At 38.8% G+C, this 17,985-nt stretch overlaps 1 protein-coding gene across 2 annotated transcripts in view; it reads right to left on the bottom strand.

The window, feature by feature from the left end:
* Positions 1 to 266: 266 nt before the first annotated feature.
* The window catches only part of VSTM4 (V-set and transmembrane domain containing 4), a 31,857-nt gene continuing 14,138 nt past the window's right edge, over positions 267 to 17,985 (bottom strand). For both annotated transcript variants that reach the window (XM_041461645.1, XM_041461646.1), the window contains exons 6-8: positions 13,859 to 13,971; positions 12,964 to 13,025; positions 267 to 2,882 (exon numbers count right to left, since the gene is read on the bottom strand). In XM_041461645.1, the coding sequence (XP_041317579.1) occupies positions 2,757 to 2,882; positions 12,964 to 13,025; positions 13,859 to 13,971 (301 nt within the window). In that variant the 3' untranslated portion in view covers positions 267 to 2,756. The remainder of the gene's footprint in view (positions 2,883 to 12,963; positions 13,026 to 13,858; positions 13,972 to 17,985) is intronic.

Genomic DNA, 17,985 nt, shown 5'->3' with positions numbered 1-17,985 from the left:
TCAGCTGGTCTGTTGCCTTTTGGGATTCTGCTGCTATGTGAAGTCAGTTCCAAACAGAAAACATTTTAAAAGCTGGAATTTTCTGCAGAAAGAAGAATTCAATTCCAAATACTGTGACTTTTGAAATGTTGTATAAGAGATAAACACATGTCCTTCAACCTAGGAAGCAATATCCCTCTCTAGGAAGCAATAAATCCTACAGAGACTAAGACAACAAATCTTACAAAAAAAGGTAATTTATTCAGTTCAATTAACTATTACTTTGGGAAATTAGATATCAAACATAAACAAGAATATATAGGATATTAATACATACAGAATGGTATTCATTAACATGCTGGGCATAAATATACAGTAGAGGATTCTTCTTAACAATGGGCACAATGGCCAGTTCTATGCAAAAGGAACGTTTGTAACCAAACCTGAAGTTTTCACAGCTAAGTGTTGAAATTATTAATGTGTTAGGATTTTACATTCCAAAGTAGCAACTAATAAATTCTACATTTCTCTAAGGCCTTTTGAACACCTGTATGCATTACAGATGTCCTCTCTGTATAGTCAGGATGCTCCAAAATTGATCCCTGAATGTTGAATCACTCATGAGCACCAATTTGGTTTTGGTCAATGAGCTGATTGCTGTTGTCACTGAAAGTCCAACACGTGATCAGAGAACAAGGAAAGATACCATGCCCTTTTGGTGTGTGATTAAATCGTGGAATAATGCAAAGGTGAAACAAACATCTTTTTTGACAGCTCACAGACGCAAACATTAAAAATGCAAAAAATTACTAACAAATCTATTGATGAAAGCTGGCCTTAGTTTGGAAAGAACTGTTTTGATGAAGGAATAGAATTGGAATTAGTACTGCACATAATGGTCAGCCTGATGAGCTTTTCTTAAATACCTTTTTATAGAAGAGATTTTATCCAATGTGGAAGAAGATGACTGCATTTTATATTTACAGATCCTGGCTAGACAATAGCAGATTATGTGTGCTGCCTAATCTCTACCACTGTTCAAAAAAGTTAAAAACCAGTTGATACAGACTCGCTTATTCTGGTGAACCCCTCCAAAAGGCAGTGATGTGCCCTGTCACATGGTTGCCCTTAGATGCCTGTCCCCACACTTGATTGTCCTGCCACTCTCCTCTCCTGCACTCCCATGCAGTAGCAGGAACAAGGGCAGGAGTGTTCCTGTGGTGATTCCCAGCTGTGCTCTGAGCCCTGGTGAGAGACTCTTCTACCACTGGTGAGAAACTGTTCTGGTGAGAAACTGTTCTACCACTAAAGGGGTGTGCCCTGTAAAGGAATAAGCAGCTTGGGCCATCTTAGTTACGACTCCAGAGCCCAGGGAGTGCTACTCCAAAATCCACATTAAATTCTGCTGAATGAGCAGCCTGTGATGGGGCTCCCCCACAGACCTGCAGAAGAGCTGGCATGGGCCAAGTATGGGCTCCCCATGACCTGATGGTGACCTAAAGAGCCAAAGCTTCTACATCTCCATGAACTGCACAGTTACTCAAGGGTTAAAGCTTCCCAAGAGCTGAAAGATGTTAGATATTTGAATTATCACTGAGCTTTGGGGAAATTCAGGCACTGAAGATACATAAGCTTGAAAACATCAGTCCAGCTATTCTTCATGACTGAAATGCCCAGGATGGCACAGAATAGCTCATTTTCCATGAATGTGTATCAAAGGAAAAGGAAGAATGCCTTCTCAGTTATCACGAGGTAAAGAAAGAGGAATGTTATTTTGTGTCCTGACATGAGGCTCACTTCCCTATCTCCTGAGCCCTGGTCTTTCCAAAGAAATACCTCCAAAGTCAGCAGGACTTTACAGAGTCTGTTCCATACTGAAGGAGAAGCTCTGTAATTTTATCCTCTAGGTCAGCAGCTCATTAGTGCAGGCTACAGGAGGAAACTTTTGCAGGTTTGGAAATACCAAACTAAACCAAGACCAAAAGCAGTGTCCTGGTTCTCTCAGTTTTTACTCACTGTCAAGTTTTTCCTATTCCCAATCAGAATTTTAAAAAATCAAATCCTGGGAGATATTCCCAAGATACAAATATTCTTCCTTAAATCATGGGGGTTTAGCTATAAATGCTTCTTTCAGATTATTTTGAAATAATTTATTTCAAACACCATACTAAAAATAACATAAGTTTTTAAAGACAATGTCATTTAGAAAGGGAATTTGAAAACACAGAGCATAAACCTTTTTAACTATTTCTGGAGAAGGGGAAAAGAAGTAGAAAAAGTAATTTTAGCTTTTCCTTGGCTGTAGCAAAAAGTCTCAGCTTTACTGGGTTGTTATTTTTGTGATGGGGCGAAATGCATTTAAAGTGGCCATTTTCCTGGTGAGTGGTCTTTTCCTTCAGTAGCAGGATGCTGGGCATGGATCCTGCTGTTAGTCCTCCTGAGGCTTGCTAAGATACTGATGTTGGCAGCTGGACTCACCACATCAGCATTGAAGAAGGAATAATGTTTAGTGTTAAAAATGCCCCAGGTGGAACTTCAGTCCATTTCCAACAGAGGTACAGAACACCACAAAGGGTATCTCTGGGATGTCACTTGTTGACCAGCTGCTTTTTCCATGATTACTTTCATCTACGTCATGTTTAAAAGTCTCATAGAAAAATAGAAGTGCATGAAAAGAAATAAAAAAAATAAGGACATTTGTATGATTTTTATAAATAAACAGCACAGCAAGAATTAAATAGAACACAGACAAAGGACATTTATACAGGCATGAACTATTACAGCTTGTTCTCCTCAAAGAGTATCTGTGCGTAGACTGTCATACTGGAAATGCCTTTGGCTTCCTGAATTGGCTTCATCAGTTCAAGTTCAGCATATGTTAAATTCTCTTCTGCGATTTTTGGCTGCAAAACAGAAACAGCAAATTCATTATAATGTCGTTACCACTGAATGTAGATATTTTATAACATTGGGTATAGTTCTTCTCCCACCCATTCTAATTCTACTATGTTGTTAATCAATTTACTCGGCATTAGAGATAGTTCATAGAAGATGAAATAAAAATAATATTAAAAATAGGAAACAGGGCTAAGTAGGATTTTCAGATTTACTTGTAATTTAACAGAATATTTCGACAATTCAAATATTACAGATTTGAAAGATGTATTTCAGCAAAATGTTCAGCCTCCTTAACACTAAATTTCCCAATTTTATTTATTGCAGATTTCACAATTTAAAAAATATATTCCAGATGTGCTTTCCAGCTGTAAACTTTGGACCAGTTACATCTCTAATCACAGCCACTCACAGAGCCTCTCAGTATATTTCTTAACAGAACCAAAAAATGTTAAAAATACACAGAAGGCAGAAAAAACTGGATAGAATTACTGCCATTCCAGTGGAATTTCACCACTTTTGCCAAGCTATAGATGAGTTCAGAGTTTAGAACAAAGGCCATACCACCAAAACTGTCTGCTGTATTACAATGATTGAATTCGACTTAAAACTATAAAATTTAGCCAAGGGAGATGGTCAATAAAATTTACTGAACAAATTTATCGTGCGTGGCAGAAGCTGCCTAATGCTATTGGCAGCTTCATCCAGACTCAGGTGGCTTACAGGAGGAAAATCTTGTATTGTACTCCTGTGTGCGTTTTGCTCACAGCTGGGAGTGGGTTGTTCATGTCTAATTCACCTCAGAAAATGAAGCAACAAATAAAAGAGTTGCTGTGGAATTGTGTGTGAGACCCTCAGTACTTGAAATGGATTTCAGTTCATCTGTAGAAGATTGAGGTTTATGCTCCCTGAAAATGGGTGGAGTTCTACAGCCCTATGCAAGTGAAGAACGGGAGAATTTGTTCTTTATCTTCTTGAGTACTGTGTTCTACTCAAGTAACTGGTGTCCTCGAGTTGAAGTGCAGAAGACAATTAAAAAACCAAAACATTTCAGCCATGCAAATTTTTGCAGTCACAAGAAGTAACCATGAAAAGTTTCCATCTCTCAGACTAAGGAATGGCAGTTGTAAACTTAAAACTGAATTTTTAAAGTTCATTAAGTTTCAAAGTTCATAAACCCAGATTTTCCACACAGTACTTAAATGTTAGGAAGAAATTGTAAATATTTGCCAAGGCCAAAAGTTTCACATTTTACTTATTGCTTATTTATTTCTGATTTAAGACAAACTATTCCTGTTTCCTTGAAATGTGTTTTAATAAGTATTGTATTGTCTTCTGCCTAAAAAGATAAGCATCTAATACCCTCTGAAATCAGTCCCTGTACCCCCCTGCTTCCTGTCCTTTGCACTGCTCTGTAATCCTCTCCTTTTGCCTTGACAGTTTCTCACACTCAGCATTTCAGTTTGTTTACATCAGGGTGAAAAAGTTTACACTTTTCCAACGTTAATTTGATCTTATTTCTTCCCTGCAGATCAGATCCTCAAAAATTTGTTCAGCTGCTGCTGCAAGTGGTGTCTCTGAAGTCAGTCAATCTGTGCAGTGTGAGTACCAGCCCTCTGCAGGGCTGGCACCTCTGCATTTCACTGGGCACACTGTCTTCCCTCCCTCCCTATTTCATCTCAACTCCTGGTCTCATTCACTATCAAATGCTCTGCTGTTGACAACTCAAAACATTTCCTGCTTTCACTGAATTCTCTGCTATAATGACAAAAGAATTCCTGTGGATCCAGACAGATCTTGACTTTAAAAGAAATCAAACACATATTTTCTTTGTTATTATATTAGGACTGAACTGAACCACAGTGTTTAGAAGGGCATCTCTCCTATCCTGGCCTTGGCTTAAAGACTTGAAAAAAATTCTTGGTCAACTGCTGTGATGCCTGAAAAATTTTTACATTACCTTCTTCTTTCTATCCTGAAAGTATTAGCCTCAGTTTCTAGGTGCTTCAATTGTTTTTTGCTTTTATGTTAAGTTAGAGATTCCTTTTGAGATTTCAAATGATATGTGCCTGTCTCTTCAGTTATGTAGTACAGAAGCTAAATACAGGAGTTATATTGAGGGTGGACACCACAATAACACCAACAAATGCTGAAGATTTTATGTTCAATGTATGACAATATATTGAGTTTCTGTTTGAAGGTATTGAGAATTTTACTACCAGCTTTAGAGTCACATCAGACCTTTAATGCATAATGATACATTGCATGTGAAAAGACTCCTAAAAATGAATCTGATAGAACTTTTGAAACAAAGCTGTTGGTCACTGCCAGAATAAAACTCTACATTTCCTAAGTCTGATGCAGACATCTGTTAAGGTAGAAATATTTTCATTGTTCTGTAGGAACCAGTTGTTCAGGACAAGCTAAATCTGTGTATGTTTTCCCCTTTGTTTAATCATATTTCTTGTTATGTTTCCATTTAGAAAATGCTGCATGTCCAAAAATAGCCACCCTAACGCCCAGCTCATGTAAATTTTAGAAGTAAGATTTATGAAATCATATTGTCCAGGTGTTTTATTATATTATCTCAAAATTGCATTGTTTTCCACTGTAGATTATCTCTTTATTCTTACCTTATTCTATTATGTTTGGATATGAAAAATAACACTAGATTCCCCAAAATAAGTCATTGGGCAGTAGTGGCTGATGTGTTGCTTTCATACATTTTTATGATGTTCCTATAGTAAACATAATTTAATAAAGCCAAAACACACTAAATAAATAATTGCATCTAGAAAAGCAATAAAACCAAATAAAATTAGTACTTTCATAAGTGGAAAAGGTACTTCAATTACTGCTACAAGCAACAGCACACCATAAAATGTGTAGAATAATTTCCCTTATGCATATTTCTAGTATGTAATAATTTGATTGAAAATATGAGGAAACACACAGGAGGTTCAAAATTGTGAAAGGTATACAGTTTTCAGCAAAAGATGTGTAATAACAGTGCATGGGAGCCAACAGCACTTTAAGTACCTGTGGTAGCCAGGTTTTTATTCCATACACTCTTCTGCACTTCATTTATCAACCACATGTTTAATTTAATTTACTGGTTTGTTTGTCCAAAACCAACTTTTTTGAGCAGACAGGGGAAAAAAAACCCTAATTCTACAATTTCTTCTCTCATTAGGATTGGATATTGTCTTGGCAGTGTTAACCTGGAACTGTACCACCACCTTCTTTCTGGAACAGTTGCATGACTTTAATAACTGGTGTTACAGGTGGGATGGAGGGTAGGGCAGAAGAGGAAGAGACAATGAATGACTGGGCATTCACCCTTCTCTTTCTGTCTTGAGTCTTCCTCTAGGAGGCCATTGGGATTTCTAGGGCTACAACATCCTTTTATAAAAAATTGCATCATTGTTCTAAAATAATATTGAAATTATTATTTCAAGTAGGATTCTATTCCAGTGTGGCATTCCTAGATACAGTATTTATCTTGTACATCTGTTTTCTCATCTTGGGATCATACACTTTGCCAAAATATAAATTAGGAAGAGTTATGATTTTCCAGTGTATCTTCTGGCAAATGCAAAATGATTCCTCTTCCAGTTTAATTTTAGTTTATTCCAGTCACAGGGCTTCCCATTGGCAACTATTCAAAAGGCTTCACTTACAGGAACATTTTTCTTATTAAGCAATCTGCAAGGTCTATCATGTGAATATGTAAAAGAAACTGAAGTATGTGTATATATAGTTTTGTTTTTATGGGGTTTGTCTAGTATATAAATGTGTTAGAAATTAACTAGAAGGGTTGGGGTTTTAATCATAATTATTCTGAATTTTATTTCATAATTACCAGGAATGTCAATTTCGCTCCTGCCAGGCTTAGCTAGCTTGTTTCTTTGCAGCCTCAAGGATGTTTACTGTGAGCAATGTCAGACTTGAAAGTTCTTGAAGTTTTAACTAAGACTACTCTCATCCAAATTTGTAATTAGGTATGAAGAAAACAAGCAAATAATAACCTCTCAAATTTAACTTCTCTGTAAAAACAACTGATGCCAACTTGCACTTAGAGACTGCTGCAATCTCACTGTTCCATGACCACACATGTTATCATGAAGATGACAAACAATGTGAATTTTTAGTTTACTATCAAAAATAAGCAGAAAAGGTCTGACTTCCCAGTTCATTTCAGTCTTAAATATTTTAAAGACTATTGCTGCAGACATTCCCCTTTGAATTCAGCATCTATATAATCACATGTAATGTGGTTTTTGTTTGAGATATGATACAGAAAGACTTTTACAAAGGGGAAAAAATCCTGTAGATGAAATTGAATTTTCGGCTCCGAGTTTTCTGGATTTAACATGCATATGTCCCAAATTGTGCACATGGCAGTGGGGTTGGAACTAGATGATCTTTAAGGTCCCTTCTAAAGCCATTCTATTATTCTATTAAATTCCAGTCAGAGTTTCACAGTATTTTTAGTAACTCTGGTTTCCTGCAGTACCACTTGAAAATGAAACTCCACCTTCACTGGCACGCCCTGCACTCGTGAGTGATCAGCTCAGGTCAGCAAGGATAAAACCCTGCCAGTTCTGCAGGTGTTTGCTGGTGTGATTGCCAGTGCACGGCAAACTGCATCCTGTGGCCCAGCCGTGCCTGCTGCTGGGTGGACATGTGGTGCCCAGGGATGCTGCAGAAGTGCCAATGGGCAAGGTACAGAGTCAAGAGGTGATGCTGATGTTTGCTTGACCCAGCCCCTAGGAATTGCACTTCTTACCAGGTTATTCCACAGCACCAAGCAAGCAGCCTTGCCCCACTGCCATGAAGGAGCTCTTCTTAGCAAGCACACTCTGGAATTACCATTATTTTTCTCTCCCTTTCTCTCGCAAAAGCCAAACTTGACTCTTTGGCCTTTTTCCTTTAATGTTTGAGAAACATCCTGTTTTGTAGCCACAGTCAGTAAAAAGCTCCACAGAAAAAAATGCAGATACTGTCCAGATGGCACAGCTCAGGAGCATCCAGTGTCACTGCTGAGCACACTCCATCAGAAAGTGTTGAGACAGGACTCCCCAGGCCAACTGATTGGGCTTGTTTCCACAGGAAGAGATTGTTGGCTGTCTGTATGCATGCCCAGTATGGTGGAAACTGCATGCTGAGTGCAGCCTAAGGGAAAGGGGGCCCATCATCTCCTCTGCATATCTCCTTCTCAAAGCATCTGGTTTTTACAGCTGTGGAGGGGATAGGGTATGGCTGGCAGCTTGGCCACCACTGAAGGGTCAGTGAGTGAGGTGAAAGTGAGGATGTGCTGAAGCAAAGATCCTGCATTTTGGTGGATGGGCTGCAACTCCCTTGCCTGGGCCACCAGGGACACTGGAGAAAGCACATGGTGGCAGTGGGGTCAGGCAGGAGAAAACTCACTGTAGCTTCAGAGAGAAAAGGATCTGACAGTCCTGTTTTTAAATCTACATTGGAAAATCCCTCCCTTTAAAATATGTGGCCTTACTTGTGCTAAAATCAGTACTGCTCCTGAGGGCCACAGAGAGACTTAATGCTCAAACCCTTCTGAACTTCAGTGGAATGACTTCCTCATTAAGATTGTACCATAACTCAGAAGTCAGAAAAATATTTTTTTAAGAGCTTCAAGTGTTTACCAATGTCAGTGACTTGATTGCTAGCAGAAAGCCAGAGATTCCCCTGTAACAGAGAAGCTTCAGAAATTACTTCTGCAGAAATTCTGAAGCTAGATCTGCAAAATGACTTATCCTCTAGAAATCCATCTACTGGCCAGTAAGAGTGCTGAGATATCAAGAGAGACATTCATTGCTAAAGCTAAGAAATATGACATTGGAAAATATGGAGAGTAGTAATTATGTCTTTTAGCGGCATTATCAGATAAAAAGGGCAGTTTTTTTTTCCCATTAAGATGCCTATTTTTTACTCTCTATAGCATAAAATGCTACACTCCCTGAAAAGAATATCTACAACAATTTGTGAAGACTCTTTCACTATTGCATCCAAATTTTGGTATTGAGTCTCACAGAAGTTATGATTACAGAGTCAGGGACAAAGATGATTTGATAAGTCCCACTGAATGAGTTTTGGGGGAAGAGCATCTTCACCTTTGCTAATGATCTATTGCTTTTACAGTTGCAGTTATTCCTAGATTCTAAACCAACACTGCTGGAAATCAGGCTGATTCCTTCTTATCATTAAAAAAAACCCCAATGAAGTAATTAAAAGTTTTCACTTCACTGGTGACACTTTTGTTACTCCAAATGTGTCATCACACAAAAATCATCTGCTATGGGATTTTGTAGATATACAAGTCTTGACACTGATCCAACAAGAAATTTTATGTGTTTATACAAATTATTCCTTCTTGGGAGTAAAGATAGCAACTTCAATCTGAATGGGGAAGCAGGCATAACTCAGTAGCTTTGAGTATGTTGAGTTCCAAGTCTCAACCTGAATGTGCAAATGATATTTATGTCCTGTGGACATCTCATATCCTATGGAGAAACTGAAAAAAAATAGATATACTCTATTCCACAGAGAGGGTATTCAAGAGGCTGGTCAGTGTAGGAATAGCAGAAGCCAGCTCTTGTGGACTGTGACACTTACATGGATGTTTCTGAAGAACTAAGCCCAGGGGGTAATTTGTAATACAAGAGATATATACCTGATTCAAAGTGTGATATTTATATGATATAGCAGAGTGCACACGTCAGTGGCAGAATCAGAAGATTCCCTGCAGCCTGTCGTATTTGAGCAGATATTCCTCCCCTTAAAATTTAGTGTGCAAATGATGAAGTCCACAACAATTTTGCTTAAGTAAAGATTTGAAGGTTTGATCCAACCTGAAGTCACATCCTTTCCATTGGTTGTAGTGAATCACACAGGAGCTCCTCAGATTGATGGTTTCAACCTTCATGAAAAGACACTAAAGCCTTTTCATTTAGATGATGTTCTGTAGCTGACACTCTTGGGCTATGACAGCTAATCTCTATGAGGCAATGAAAGCCTTACCAGAAAATTTGGTAGAGGAAATAGAAGATTTATCTCTACCAACTGAAAGGGCTAAGTACTTAAGGCTAGAGCAGAACAGCCCTTAGAGAGAAGAGTTTGTGGGCCCCCAGAATTTTCCTTTTCATAATGACTCTCTGTGCTGCTTGCATGCTATAAAAATCATCCCTTTTTGCATTTCAGCATCTCTATTTCCTTTGATCTGTACACATTTCTCATTGATGCTAATAGAGAATGACACAGATGGGGAATATTTTTGCAACAGGGGGAGCATAGAATTGTTATTCTGGCTAAATCAAAAGCAATATGACTTAAGCAGAGTATTTAAAAGGCTTTACTCAAAGCTGTGCAATTGAACTTGGTATTAGGCTTTCTCTCTTTGTTTGTTGTTTTTTTTTTTTTTTAATTTTCATTGAGATTATGTCCATATTTTATCCAGGTTATTGTGTTCTTGTAAAATTATACTGCAACCCACTCTAGCACGTTAACAACAAAAGAAATTCTCTAGCTTATTATAAACATCTTTCAAGAAACCAAAAGCATATGTCCTCTGGAAATAATTTTGCTGGTATTTAGGCTATTACAAAAAATTTCCCAAAACACTGGAATTATTTTGTAATGTTCCTTTACACTCTAACTTGTTAGCTTAGGTTTTGTAGAATATTCTCCTGGTGCCCCAATATAGTCTCTTCCTTGGGTTGCACAGGAAAAACTCAGAAGTAGCCCAGAAACTCAGCAATTTGTGTCTGTCTTTGCAGTAGCGATTACGTGGTAAGTGTGCCATCAGTGAAAAAAGACCTAGTGTAGACACCAGCTGTGCAATCATTAGTTGGAAAGAAAAGGTTATTTTATCCTGCAGAGATTTGGCAGGATGGTGATAATTTTTTTGCTCCAAAGCAGATGGAAAATTTAAAATCTGAGATTTTTTTGAGAATTAAAATGGGGATACAAGTTTACTAAAAATTTTAAAAAAAAGTTTCATTTAGATGTGTTTGATATGTCTTTTTCTTTGTATTTTCTGCATTTTTCATCTTTCTTTAAACTTCTTTAACTTCAATTAGTTTCATTTTCCTCACTGGAAAAAAAAAAATACTTTAGAAGCAGAAAGTATGGATTATTTTTTCCTGAGACAAAACATAGATAACTGTGTTGTAGAAACAAGTTACAAGGCAAGAGGAACAGACTTGGGAAACTGCTCTGGGAAGTGCCCTGCTCAGCTTCTGAATGTGCCTTATAGACTGACTTTGGCTTTGTTTTCTTTGTCCCTTAATGCACTTTAGTGCTAGGTGAGTCCATATTTGTTGCATCACTTTTTAGCTTAAAACTAACTCATGCCCATAGGCTGTGCACTGTCTGGGGGCTGCTGCATCTCTCCAGGTGCACTCTGAGGTGAAATACAAAAGCGAAGAGAGCGACATATGGAAACGGCTGCCTGACCAAATTCCAGCAGCAAGGCATTAAAACAGCTTGTTGTCTGCATGCAGCATGTGGATCCTCAGTTGTGCTAGGGGAGACAAAGCTGATTTTGTTGTTTGAAAAGGCTTTACTCCTGCTCACCTCCAAAGTGTTTGGACCTTGACTGGTGTTGTGTAGGAGGAAGGGAAGAGCAACAGCTATTTGAGGGCTATCCTTGGAATTATTTCAGAAAGAGAAAGTATCGGGAAACAGACTTCCTTCAAGTTCAGTGTGTGTTGATGTGCTTTAATGACCTGCAGGAAGTATCTGAGTGCTTTAACTGATGAAAGCTTTTCCTAAGAGGGCTGAAGACTGCCTGATTACTGCTGTGCCCGGGCACTGGGATTTACTCCGGGTGCACGGCAATGGGCAGCTCTCACCCCTGGTGCCAAGTGCTCTCATCTGTGTCTTTGTCCTCTTAGCATAGCTTTGGCCTGCCACATGTCAACATAAGGCCTTTTTCATGGAGTTTTAAAACTCTGCCTCTTCTTCTGTCAGCCTGACTGGTATGACTGGTATGAGCCTGGCCAAGCGGTGATCCCAGCAGGACCAGTAGAGCTCCATACCCAAGCAGTAAAATTGCCTAAGATATTAGCTGAGCTGTTCTCAAGTAACCTGGCATTATGCTCAGGCATCCAGGGTTGTAAAAAGTAGAGGTTATTTACTGACAATTGGTGGGAAGGCTCCCAATTCTAAGCCTCACCTGAAAGTGAAACCATCACATGGCATTTGAGTTATTCCAGTGGCATAATTTTAGGCACCCACCTTTGCCTAATATAGAAAGTTGGTCTCTCTGGGATCTCTCTATTGCCAGAGAAGGAAGAAAGGATTCCCAAAAGGCAACTCAGAGCAGTAGTCTGAATTACCAGGAGCATCAGGCTCTGACTCATACTCATCCCTCTTTCTTTTGCCTACACAGAGAAGAGAGCAGACCACAGCAGCTACAGGCATCTGAAGTGAGTTGGTATAAAACTCTGTCACTCTATTACCACTGGATGTCTTCTCCAGGCACTGCTTTGTTACAAAAGCAGAGAAACATCTCACCATCCATCTGATTCATCTGGCATGTATCTGCAAGCGTATTTTTCAAATAGAAACTTGTTTGGGAAACCCAAGAGAAACTGTCATATGAAGGTTTTTTCCTTAGTATGAGCTATATATATCCATCTTATTCCTGCAATTCAAGGCACTTCTGACTTACACCAATGAAGTGCAGAATAAGGCTCCCCATTTCTCACTTGAAAAGTTTTAAAAGAAGTGTGAACAGTACAGTTATGATTCTGTCAGTAACTGGTATTTTTTTCCAAAACATCAGCTGCTAGAGGCACGTGAGAATGAATAGCAGGTTTCATTTAAGGACAGGCCAAGTTTGTAAACATGACAATTGTTAGAAAGCTGGAAAACATGATCCAGTGCAGCATAATGCTCAAAATGAAAAGAACCAAGATAATTCATCACTTGAAAAATTATTACTTAAAAAAAAGGACCCATATGATTTTTTAAGGCAATTTATAAATATCTAAACCTAGAGTTCTGGAAACATGACAGCATTTGTATTGAGAGAGTATACAGAAAATTATGTCATAGAAAATTACTCACCAGGATCAATTTTCTTTGAGGTTTCAAGAGCTTGGGCTTCGGGAAATTATTGGCAATTGGAGCTACAAAAATAAATATTAAGGGATCATTTCATATTATTATCATTCACTGTCATTTTTAATATATGTATTAGCTATCTATAAATTATATATTAATAGCAAATTAGAAGCAAAATGTACTTATATATATATTTAACCATATTTCAAGTATTTTACAAGGAAACATAATGAATGTTTTGAATTAGAAAAATTCGTAAGATTAAAGAACCTGATATGCAAGACATGCTGTTTGTATGCAAACACTAGAGCAATTTACCTCCTGGGAACTGATCATTTGTGACCTAACACACAGCAAATCTTCAGGTCCTTTCCCTCTTCTCTCCCACTGGCTTAGCACTGGCAGCGTAGCTCAGAAAGTACACCCAAGCGTTTGTGAGACTGACCTTGGGGTTGCAAATCCTCTTGGAAAATTAAGTCCCCCAAGAGGCTGGTCTTTTTCTGCTCAGTTTGCTTGACCTCCCAAGTGCACGGGCAGTTTTAAAGACTGCAGTGTGCTGGCTTCCCTCAGAATACCCCCAACAAGTAATTTCAACTTGCCTAACTTTAGTCTTCTCTTTGAGCAGGGTGAATACTGCTGCAGAGGTTCCTCTCTTTCCTCTAGTTAGTGGCAGCTGAGACGTCCTGCTTGGACTCATTGAGTAGCATCTCAGAATGGCTAAAGCTGCAGGGAGGTGACAGCCTGTCCCACAGCAGGTACAGGGCATTTCTTCCCCCCCAGATGGGAGCAAGAACATGCAGAGACAGTGGCAAAGTGCAGGATTCCTGATGTCCCACCCTGCTGCCCCTCCATGGTTGTGCTCAGGATTTGAAATATTTCTGTGTCTCTATTTTCATACCTTTTGCTGGGATGGCTGGTGGCTGCTCCAGTTTCTCTTTCTCCTTCTTTTTCTTTACATTCTTAGGCTGTAGAGGAGACATGCTTGTCACACTGGTAACTGTCTCCCCAGAGCTGCAAAGCACAGGCCCAAAAGTGAGGGAAAAATGAAGGCAGTGGAGGGAAAGAAAGTTTGTCCCTGTGAGTTCATGCAAACACATCACTTTCCACTTGTGGGAGTCCGTGCCCAACAATCTGGAATGTGATCTGGGTATAAAATTATAAACCTCTTATGGGGGTTGGAAATGCTCTGGGTTTTGCATTCTTTCAGCCATATAGTATGGCTGAGAAACTCAAAGAGTCTCACTCATCCTGGCATAGCAAATGCAAACTCTCAGGTTTAAACAAGACCCATTTTATAGTACCTATTCCTTAAAAGCACATATGACCCCACTGCTGCACCCAGGGTGAACTTCTGCCCACCTGCCCTCAAGGGTCAGAGGCTCAGACAGATTACAATAGTTGAATTAGCTCCCATGAGAAGTGTATGGAAAAGCAAAATCTCCGATGCAGATTCTGGGCTAAGACTGGCTGAGGGACTAGGAGAGCATGCAGCATGTCTTCAGGCAGCTCAAAAACCCACATCTGCAAAATCTGGCTTCTTCAAGGGGGCCAGTGTGCCCAGGGAATATAAAACAAGAAGCTGTGCTCCACTCTCTAACTCAGGCATTCTCCAGTACATCTGTGCTGAAAAGGTGCTCTTAGCTCTGAGGGAAGAATACAAGTTATGCTGTAAACAGACTCCTACCTGCTGGATGTTTTACCCTTATCACCTCCCAAAGGCTGAGATCAAACCCTGCTTTGAATATTCAGGCTCAGATCTGCAGTCAGGCTGCAGTGCCTGTCACTGTGGGTCACGGAGCTGTGGTAACTGACTCTGCAGGGGCTCCCTGCTTCCAACTAAAGGGGAATAAAATTGTCCTGGTTTAAGTGGTAATGAAAGGAAACTTAACTCACAGCTGGGATGCAAGGAGAGTGTAAACCATTCAGTTATGATGACTACAGTGATGGAGGTGACTCGGTAAGCAGTGGTTGCTCAGCTGCATCTGCCTCTGGGCTTACCCTGGGGAAGGCTAGGGCAGTGTGGTTGTGGGGACCTTTCTCTCAAAAGTATATTGATAGTAGTTTTATCTAACCACTATATGCATTTTTGGTTAAAACAATACTTGCTTATTTCAAATACAACACATACTTGTAAGCTTCAAAACACAATGTACAGAGCTCCATTATTAAGCTTAGAACTTCCTAATATCTTGCTAGATATGCTTTTCTGCAACTTAGGAAGTCATTCTAGCCATATAGTCATTCAAGCGTTAATACACAGACCATTGTTCTATTTGTCCTCACTTTTCTACTTCTTACATAATTTTTCTTCTGATCAATCTTATAGCTACTACTTAGCTCTAATCACAGTTCTATTGTCTCTAATACTTGTCTTTTGCAGCTTTCCCAACACCCTCTAATTTTATAGATTCCCACAATGTGCTGGGAGCTCCGCCACGCCATGGAACACAACCAGGGTCTCCATAGTCGTAACACTGATAATACTTATTTCACTGAATTTTAAATAATTTCTCCCAAGCTCTCCAGATTCTTTTGCATAATGAAACATTCTCTTTATATTAACAGAATAAAATATTCTTTATATTTATATAATCAAATATTCAGGGCAAAAGACTTAATGAAAGTTAAGATGTCTCAGCTGTTGCCCACACAAGAACAACAAAATTACAGACACATTTTACACAGTTGTAAATTCAAATGATTGTCACTACCACTGGTAAAATCACTCTGGATTTACACTTGTGTGGATTGCAAAAAATACTCTGGTTTGCTGGTTTTCCTGAGTTCTATTTCATGTACTCAGTCAAAAACATAGATTTGCTGCCAAACTTTCTAAAAAGTGTTTAAAAAATAAAATATGTTCATGATTTACAAATAAATCATATTTTATGTAAACTGAGGGCTGGATTGAAACAATTTCTAAGTCTGCATGCTCTACTATAAACCTAGCCAAAAACACCCATTTGTTTCTATACCAAAATCAAGATTAAATGATTTAAAACCAGCAGAAAATGAAACACTTCTGCCTGGCTTCTTTGTACCAACAGCAAACTACCAAGAAGAAAGACTACCAAAAAGAGGTGAGAATGCTTTTTTTTAAATGTTTTTGGTTTTAATAATACAGGGTCATTAAGGCAGATGTGTAGCCTAAAGATGCTGTTGTTATGACATAACTTCTTTAAGCACAATATATGAAAAAGCTCGGTGTCAATTCATTGCATTAGTCATTATTCCTGCTTTGCCAAGAAAAGTGAAGCTACAAAGAAATGTTTTTGAGACTTGCAGATTTCTTTCGAATGCCAGGGCCACACAGGGTTAAGCAATTCTGGGAGATACAATAACTATACTTGCTGTCACAGAAATGAGCTCCTCAAACCAAACAAGGAGGCTCAGAAAAGACTCCTTGGCCCCGAAACACTGCCTCTTTGAGAGCTTGTCTTGTTCTATGCCTAAAAGGAAAGTTAGTTTTTCATCTCCAGCTCCTTCTTCAGCCCCCAGGCTTCTATTTCAACAAAGTCATGCTGTGCATTTCTTGAAGGATCTAATGAGTTTTTAAAGAGCAAGAATAATATAGCTGCTTGGGGAAGTAACCTGTGGAAGATGTGTAATAATCATGGAATGGGGCAGCAGTTGCCCTAAAGGTCATGGCTGTTGCAAGACCTGGAAAACTACTGAATTTTGGCTTTGCTATCCTTATTAGAGTCCAGGATGTGCAACTCTTCCTGTTGTCATCCAAGTCAGCTATTTTCTCTCGTCAAAGGTCTGCAGGGGGGTGACAAAAAATTCACTTGAGTGAACTGGGAGCTACTTGGATATTTTCCAGGTAGGAGAGCTGTGTGAAAAGGTGCCAGGGATACCTGGATTCTTGTTTCTGGTTCTGTGCAGCAGAATGTGCTCCTGTAATGTGAGATTGGCACTGTGGAACCAAGGTGTTGAGATGGACAGCTTTCTGAGGAAAACACTTTCTTTACCTCCAATTATTTATCTCCAGAAGAGCAGTAACTGAAGGACTAGAGAGTTCAGGCCAACACAAATATGAAAGACAGAAAAAAATGTTCCTGCTTTCAAAGCATCACCTCCTGGGGGTTTCTGAATCTGAAAACTGCCAAAACCAAGGAAAATAATATGAAGAAGTGTATTTAAAGAAAATACCAGAAAACAGAATTAGGTGGTTTGGAAACTAAAAATAACTGTACTATTTTATTTAGGTTGTTATTTTTAAAATGTGGTAAAGAAATGAGTTTTGGTCAACTCATTTTTTTCCTTAATTTGTTATTGGTCAAGTAGCAAACCAAAACCTAAACATTTGCTTTGCTACACTCAGGAAATCTGGATTTAATTTTCTTTTCTACCACGGCCATTTTGCAAGACCTGGGGCAAATCACTTAGCCCACTGTGCTTTAGATTCCAATTAAAAGCAAAAACATCATTCTGATGTCAAGACATAAAATATTTTAAGATGCTTAGGTATTACTGCAGTGGGAATACAGACTTTTCTTAGACACCAGACTATTAATGTAATTTTGAAAGTGGATTCTACTCTGTGTTTGAAATATCACTAAGGGAGTTGGAGTTGAGCTTCTCTAATCAAGGCTGAATTTTGCACAGTAGTAATTTTTAATGACAAGAATCTCATGCAAATTAGTTAATCAGTTTGGCCTAATGGATATCTAGACAGTAGATTTTGGGTCTAAGTGTGTTGAATTAAGTTCCAAGACAAGGAATCTGCTGGTGAAGAGCAATGAGTTCGAAGGCAGTGATGGTTTGTGTTTTGAGCAGAGGGTGGAAAATAAATGGCACCAAATGTGAAACATAATTATGATGCTGGTAATGCTTTCATAGGTATTTAATTTCAAAGCCCCAAAGTCAGTGCACTTTATGCATGCATTTGTGTGATCGAGGATTTCATTAGCATAACCTGTCACACTGAAATACATGAAACCATGTTTTTATCCATACAGAGTCATGCATTTCTTTCACTTCTAGAGAATCTGTTTTATGGTGAAGAAATCACATTGGCTTGTT

Source organism: Pyrgilauda ruficollis, unplaced genomic scaffold (genome assembly GCF_017590135.1).
Source record: "Pyrgilauda ruficollis isolate IOZ18807 unplaced genomic scaffold, ASM1759013v1 scaffold15, whole genome shotgun sequence".
NCBI lineage: Eukaryota > Metazoa > Chordata > Aves > Passeriformes > Passeridae > Pyrgilauda > Pyrgilauda ruficollis.
This window is presented reverse-complemented; position numbering and strand designations above follow the sequence as displayed.